At 40.6% G+C, this 8,084-nt stretch overlaps 1 protein-coding gene across 4 annotated transcripts in view; it reads left to right on the forward strand.

Annotated features, from left to right (window-relative positions):
- LOC106514237 (RNA-binding motif, single-stranded-interacting protein 3) overlaps positions 1 to 4,751 on the forward strand; it is a 199,289-nt gene extending 194,538 nt beyond the window's left edge. For 3 of the 4 annotated variants that reach the window (XM_014003400.1, XM_014003399.1, XM_014003397.1), the window contains 2 exons: positions 735 to 862; positions 3,818 to 4,751. In XM_014003400.1, the coding sequence (XP_013858854.1) occupies positions 735 to 862; positions 3,818 to 3,821 (132 nt within the window). In that variant the 3' untranslated portion in view covers positions 3,822 to 4,751. Of the gene's footprint in view, positions 1 to 734; positions 867 to 3,817 lie in introns of those variants that run through there. The other variant, XM_014003398.1, reaches the window with a different exon arrangement.
- The last annotated feature ends 3,333 nt before the right edge of the window (positions 4,752 to 8,084 follow it).

Here is an 8,084-nt window from a genome sequence, read left to right on the forward strand (position 1 = left end):
TAGTAGTAGTAGTAGTAGTAGTAGTAGTAGTAGCAGTATCTGCAGAAATGGTTACAAACAAAAACTATCACACCTCTTGCAGATAGCTGTTTGGATTACATCATTTTAGTATTTTAGTAAGTTATTAAGATTGATTGGACTGATGAGCTAAGGGCTAGTCTGAGCAGAGTTGAGACAAAAGATGTTTACTGCTGTCTCAAAACAACTCCAACTTCAAACTAGTTTTATTAACTTTTACATCATTATTAGTTTTGTCTCTTAAGGCTATCCTGGTGGAAATACTAATTGTATCTGTCAGACGTGCTACATCTAGCTGCTGCAGACACTATGTACTTTTTGACTAATGTAGATGCATGTGTTATGTGAAACAGAGAGCAGCATAAAGGTTTTTAAAATAGTGTTTGCATCAATGAAAATGACAATTCTTAAAGTAAAGTTATTTTAAAATAAGATAAATTCAGTTTAGTCTTGGCCCTGCTCTGACTAGTTGTTACCTTATCCAGAAAGTCTGAATTAAAATCTTTGAAGTCATTAAAAAAACTATTTAAAACAGGTAAGATATTAATTTTATAGTGTGTCCACTGAACACTGATTTAAAAGAATGGCATGAAATGTGAATGAAAATGGGATTTTCTTAGTTGTCCAAGGCAGCAAGCTTGCAGTGAAACCTTCTTTTTCCTCTCAGCATCTAAGATTTGATGTATGACATTGATTGTTTCTGTGTTTCTGCTCAGGGTGTGGTGACAGACCCGTCTCCACAGACAACTGCCCCCTCGTCGCAGGACGCCAGCGGGCAACAGCCTTTATCAGTGAGTGAGAGTACAGGAGATCATGCCACAGCCTATTCCTTCCAGCAAACAAAGTGAGTGGGATAAAGTATCACGACAAAACAACAGTTCAGATTTCTGATTTTTTTTGTCTTTTTTTGTCACTTCAGTAGATAATGAAACTAAATATTATTAGTTTATTTATTTCTTCATCATCAGTGACCTTTTTTTAGAGTGAAGAGAAAATAGAGAAAGAGAGAAAAACACAGAGAGAAGTAATTAGAAAGCTTGAAATAGAGATTAGAAGTATATTAAATATACACCAAGACAACACAGGACCACACACCCAACATCTGTCCGCTCACCTGAAAAATAAATGAATACATGGAGGGCATATATAAATATATACACATACCCATACAAATATAAAGATATGCATACATACATGCCTACATTCATAAGTATTGTCAGTATATACACACAGACATATATACACACTCAGTGACCAGTCAGAACCCCCCGGATCAGAACACCTGTTTGTGAGCGGTTGTGAACATGTGTGTATATACAAGATTTCTCCAATGGAATATTTAATAGTGACTGTGGAGGATCAGAGACCCAACCCCCAAGACACGAGGCAGACATAGGGAAGACCAGAGCCCAAGGGCCTGAGAGGGATCCCGAGCGCAGAGCCCCAAGGGGCACCCGCACGGGAAGATCTGCCCATCCACCCCCCAGATCAGACCATAGGGGAGAACTGGGGGAGTCCCCCCAGTGACCACACGCACAGCCCCTGGGGCCAGCAGCGACAAACTCATGGGCCCCACCGGCACCCGTCTTACCAGAGCAGATCCAGGAAAGGGCACAGAGGTCCGGGCTCCCAGGGCGCAGCCCCCCCCCCAGGCCAAAGCCTGACAGGGCCAGAGGCCCCGAGCCCCAGCAGGCAGTCACCAGGCCAGGCCGGCACACACCCCAGCGCCCAGCCCCAGACCCCGGGAACCCCCAGCATGCCGGCGGCCAGCCGCACACCCTACTTGGGGGCCGAGTAGCAGCAGGCCCCCAGATAAACCAGCAGGAGGGGCAGCCCAGACCGCAGCCTGACAAATACCCAAACATACCGCCAACGACCAAGTGCACCCCCACAGCCGTCCACCCCCCAGAACCCGGCAGCCACCCCGGCCAGGGGGCCACCCACAGGAACCAAGAGCCACACCTCAGGAGACCAATCAGCACCAAGGATGATGGAGAGCCAGCCCCACCCCCCGGCAACCGTCCAAGCCCTGAGCCCACCCACAGCCCAGGACCGCACTCGGTGGCCCGCCCTTCTTCAGGACCCCCTTCCCAAATGGCAGTCGTGGAACGGGGTGGAAATAAAGACCCTGACACCCACACCCCCACCCCCAGATGTACTGTTGGTGCGTGTTGTTCTATAGAGCAATTTAAAAAGGGAAAGAAGAAGAGGCAGAGGCCGGCGTGGTGCCAGTTTCCCCTCCACCACTACTCTAACCCAAAACCCTAAGTGTCTATATGCAAACCTTGGGGGGTGGGCACAGGCACAGGAGGCGAGAGTGGTGCCATCCGGCCACCTATAGCCATGAGTGCCCATCTTAAGTTCCTATATGTGAATTTCATGAAAATGTTATGAGTGAATGTCTAAGATGTACCATAAAATTTGGGGGCCAGGTGGTTATGACAAATAGAAATGTAATATTGTTGCTCTTATACCACAACTGTGCCCCAAAAAAACCCTACATGGGTGAAGTTGAAAGTGAAGAGGATGGAGGTGTGCGGTGAGGGATGGGGAGAATAAGCTGAAGGAGCAAAATGCTCCCACAGGGAGTCAGCTCCCCCGCTGGCCCCAGTAAGCCCTCCCGTTCCCTGAAACCCACCCAGGAAGAGCAGCCCTAGAATTCTAATCATTAAAAAATGAATAAAATAAAAGTTAATGAGGCTAGGAAGTTCTGACAAAACTTGGATTAAACCATTGGTTCTGGTATTTTATTTATTTATTTATTTATTTATTTATTTATTTATTTATTTATTTATTTATTTGTAATGCTCCCATACAGGGAAACACAGCTGAATTATGTGAAAGAGCAAGTGTTATTATGTAATGTTATCTTTTACCTTTAAAATTTATTTATTTTGTTGCACTGAATCATTACTTTAAACTTTGTTACATATTTATTAAAGAAAACAAGATATTTTTATTTGTGTGGTGCTCCTCCTTTAATTCCATTCAATTTAAAATTATTGTGTTTTGGTGTTTCGTGTACACAACAACAGCACTTGTATTCTTTGACAGCAAAGCCTTTTGATCCAGATGTCAGAGCAGAGGTTTTGTGGAAACACTCATCAGAGTGAAATTATCTGTTCGCGGTACAGATGGCTGCAGTCAATAGTTTTTCTGCACTTGTGCAACTACATGAACAACCTTAACATTGACAGATAGCAGAGTGCTCTTTGTGCTGCTCACCTTTTTCTTCACGTAGGAGCAATGCAACCTCATCCTCGGCCCAAAGGAACGGTCCAGTATTTATCATTTTGAATGGAACTGTTTTTATGGTAAAGACTGAAATGTCTTTCTGCTCGAGTGTCAGTGAAAGACAAAAATCACAGCATCATTTATATCCATGTAAACCTTTTCTGTTCACGTTGGTTTGCCACAATACAAAAGAAAAACACTAATGTTTCCAGAGATTTTTTTATGTGTAAACAGAGCTCAATGTAAGTGGGTACACTACCATATCAAACTTTAGCTCAGTATGTGTAAAGTGTACTGAGTTGCAGCCTTTTTTGTGTTGATGAAAGTTAATTGGCTGTGGCAGCTATCTTTAATAATTTAAGTCTAGGATTAAATCCACTGTTTATTCAGTTGTAGATCAATGATTACTGCCTGAGTTTGATTAAATCCATTCACTGGTTCTTTATATTAGTTCTTCTAAGAATATTTTGCCTCATTCTTTTGGTTTATTGTTTTTAAATAACTTATTCCTAACTTCCTTCAGTCACCTTACTGCGTTTTTATTGACTCTTCTGTCTCCCTTTAGATAACAAGACTGCTAGGAACTATCGCTGCATTGCCTTTAGGACAGCACCAAGCTGCTGGAATGACAGAAAGAACCGGAACGACAGACGACCAAAACACACAAGTGATCCAGACATCACTGAGCAGACAACACTTCCACTGTGCAGAGGAACCAAATGAAAGACAGAACGAAGAAGAAAATCAATTCTTCTCCATACCTGGTTGAATCAAGAAAAAAACAAATTGTTTGCTGACCTAAAGGACAATGAAATCAATCACAGTCCAAGACTTTGATTTGATCATTTTTCACCTTGAGACTGGGTTTTCTTCTAAAGGAAACAAAAAAAAAAGAGAGAGAGGGAGAGAGAGAGGGAGAGAGAGAGAGACTGAAATCAAAGCTCAACCCGCTGTACAGAAAAAATCATTTGAATGTGCAGGTAGATTTTCTGACTTTTTTATCAATAAAAAAAGAAAGGAAGTAAAGTCCAGGAGAAACAGACTGTCTTCCTTTTGAATTTAAGCTATAGTATCTGAATTATTTCCTCATTTGAGTAGTTTTTTAGAATCTTAAATGTTTCCTGAACTTCTTATTGCCTTAATTTTCACAAACTTTGGGGGGGCAAACATGTTTCCGAAGTGTTGAATTCTTTAAAAAAGAGACTGGTTGAATGATTTGAGATGTGTTTGGGGCCTCAGAGATACAAATCTAAAAAGCTATCTGTACAGGATTTTAACAAATAGGCTGTATTTGTATGAAGATGATTTTAAATCAATGGGTGCAGAAGATGTTGGCTGGTCAAGACAGAAAAAAAATATTTAGTGTGATTTTACTGCATTTTCAATAATGCTGTTTGGTTTAATTGATGGATAAAACCTTGTTTCTCCACCACATTTCTGTTTATACATATTATATTTTGTTTTCTTTCATTGCAGATTTAAAAAAAATGTTTTTTTTATTTGTTTGTGTGCTTCGCTGGTCTCACTGCATAAAAAAGAACTTCTGACTTTGTCAAAAACCAAATAGAAAAAAAAGTTAGGATTTTTAAATGTGCAAAAAGCAATAGTTTTAGTAAAACCGTTGACAGTTTTTTGAGTCTTTCTTAACTGTTGAACAGCCTACAGGTGGCAGATTTTATACCAAAGATGAAGAAATTGTGTAGAAAAGTGATCTTCCTTCTTTTTTTTTCACCTTGAAAGCTGAAATGTTTTCTTGCTGTTGGTTTCAGAGATTTGGTTTGTGAGATGACTACAGTGACAACATGCAGTAGGTCTTTAAATCAATTACCTCAACTTGTAATATTTTTAAAAATCGTGATTTTTAAGGTAACATCTAAGGAAATATTCAGTTGTCCAGTGGATGTAGGTGTCTGTTCTAAACTAAAACCCATCTACTTCACAGACTGCTTCTTAAAAATTCACTAACAAAAAGGAATCATTAAGATGGAGTAGTGGAAACAAAAGAAATCACACATATTCAAAGATCATGTGACTGTGTTCAAATATATAAAAGTATCTTGTTGACAGTTTAGGCACGGTGATGGTCTTATGTTAGTAGGGTGTAGAAACCTCTCATGCTGAAACACAAGCAGTAATTACATGCTTAAATGAGTCATAAAGGTGTTGTATCCTCCTGCAGTAAGTTGTCTCACAGCTGTTGGAACTGTCCAGGTCTTTCATCTGAGCTGATCTCACACATGTTGGACAAGATTGGGGGTCCTGGCTGTCTCCAGGAGGACTTCGGGAAGATGTAGGCAGTTTATAGACACGTGTTGATGGGTGTTATCTTGTTGACAGTCTGTACCCGAGTGTTGTCTCAGGAGAGTGAGACGTGGACGCAGGATGTGATTGATGTAGCGCTGTGCCATCAAGGTTTCCTAAAACACTACTAGAGATGAATATTAGGCTGCATTCACACTAGTGATGGGACGTTCACGAACGATCCGAATCTTTTGAATGGCTCTTTACAACAAACAACAGGAGCCGAGTCGCGGGGAGTAACAAGCAATTTGTAGTTTTATTTATTTTATTTCTTATATAATCTTTATTTTTTCATCCTTAAATTGCTCCTGCTTTGCTTTTTCACGGGAAACAGGCAGAGCAGTCGAGTACAGAAGCTCACATGAAAGGGGGAGGGGGGGGTTTCTGCTCAACAAAACACGTGGTTCCACCCATGTAAGGTGATGACGTCATTGCGTTGCCGTACGTGATGATGTTTTTCCCCATGTGATGACGTAACTCGTACAAAATCGAACAGCTCCTTTGAACAGCTCTATGAAGCAAACGGCTCCGCAAGATCCGGATCCCTTCAAAGAGCCGTTTATCCCATCACTAGTTCACACAGCAGGCAAATGCAACCCAAATCCAGCTTTTGTATTTTTCCAAATCCAGTTTTTGTATTCTTTCCCCACTCATGCGACCCTTATCAGATTTCTTGAAAGTTCATGATAGTCTGCCCTTTTCAGTATGTGGTATACTACATCAGATACTGTATATACAGTATCTGGTGTTTTTAAAGCAGCTTCAGTCTGCATTTCATCCTACTTTTATGTCAGTGAGGTGGGGGTGAACAGCTCAAGCCCACAGAAATACATGCTAGTGACGTCTGACTCAGAGCATATCAGTACTGAAGTTACTGTATCGATACTTTAGTTGGTTTCACTTTCAGCACGCCGCTTTGCTCCATAAATACAAAGCTGTGCTGCAGTAGCTGGCTAAAGGCAGGTTTACATATAACAGTGGACTAAACAAGCATGTCAGATTATTATTTAATTGGCTCTGACTCAACAACTTCAGAATTGGCATGCTAACGTGTAGCATCCATGTTTCCTTTGGTAAACGGCGTGCTGAATGTCACATAATTATCCGGACATTCAGGTCGCATCAGTACCATGGAGAGCTCACACTGGAGTCTGATGGAGGTCGTATTTAAAATATGTGAATGTCCATGCAAATAATTGGATTTGAGTAAAACATTGTAGTTGAGCATTAAGACCTGCAGTGTCATGCAGCCTAAGTCTGTCTCTCTTCCTGCACTGGTGCCAAACGTGCACATGATGGCCATATGTTATAATTTTCAACTAAGACTCCTCCTTGAATACAACATTACTGTTCATAATTTCATGCCTCTGGATTAGAGCACCATTGCAAACACACTGGGATTAATGGCAGCACACCTTTTGGGCAGTGAACTGATTGATTGATGTTAGTCGTTGTGACATGGTGGAGGATGACACAAGTACCAGTCCAGTACCTGTGTATTGATGGCACGTACAGATCTTCTAACGATTGGTGCATAGTTCAATAATCCCTAGGTGAGGTCTGTTCTGGTCAACCTTCATAACGTGTGTGGGTACCATCACTTATTGTGATTTCTGTACGGTCCATATGTCCCAGAGGTACACAATATGAGCACCTGGCTTCATGGAAACCTACAATAAGACCCCTAACAAGCTTTATCCAGCTCATGTCTAATGTCCTCTGTGTCTACTGACCCTCACTTGGTGATTTGACTGACTGTTGAATGCTTGGGCAACTACCTGATAACACTGTTGCTCCACACATGATGCCGTCACTTCCAGTCTGCCCTCTGGTGCTGGTTTTACACTCATAGCTAGTCTGCATGTGGCCCAAACTGTGGCCAAATCAATTTTTTCCTTTAATACTTATCTTTTTTTTGTTTTGTTTTGTTTTGTCCATGAGTGTTTTATGATTAAATAATAAAACGTTAAACAAGCTGTTTTCTGTCAGCATCTCACCAAACAGAAGTCTCTGTAGTAAGAGATGATTAATGAAAGAAGACAAAAGGGCATGTTTTCAGAATGAAAATATTTTAGATTAGGTATAATCTCCTAAAAGGGCAATTTTTGTGCACATGTTTTGTCTTAAAATATTAATTGTAACGTTTTTGCTGCTAAATACTTTTCAGTATTGAGGGTTAAGCCTGTCTTGTTTTGCGGTATATGTGGAAAAAGCGCACTACCAAAACAACAGTACAATACATTTTTAAGCCCAAATGAAGACTTGTGAAGGAGCAAAATAATATTTTCTGACCCTTGATGATTGCCGTACATTGTTATCCAACCAGTAAACAGAAGTAGATGGAGATGCAGAAGGAGATAAAAGGTGATTCAAACCTCTTGATTACAAACCTCTTGTGGAAAAAAAAAAAAAAACTTTTTACAGGAAGAGAGAACATAGGAAGAGTGAAATGAAAAGGAAAACTATGACGTGTTTTTTTTATTTTTATTTTTTTTTAATTTTTGGTTCAGGTGTGTAAAAGAAAATGCAAC

This window comes from Austrofundulus limnaeus, unplaced genomic scaffold, assembly GCF_001266775.1.
Source record: "Austrofundulus limnaeus strain Quisiro unplaced genomic scaffold, Austrofundulus_limnaeus-1.0 Scaffold18, whole genome shotgun sequence".
NCBI classification, from domain to species: domain Eukaryota; kingdom Metazoa; phylum Chordata; class Actinopteri; order Cyprinodontiformes; family Rivulidae; genus Austrofundulus; species Austrofundulus limnaeus.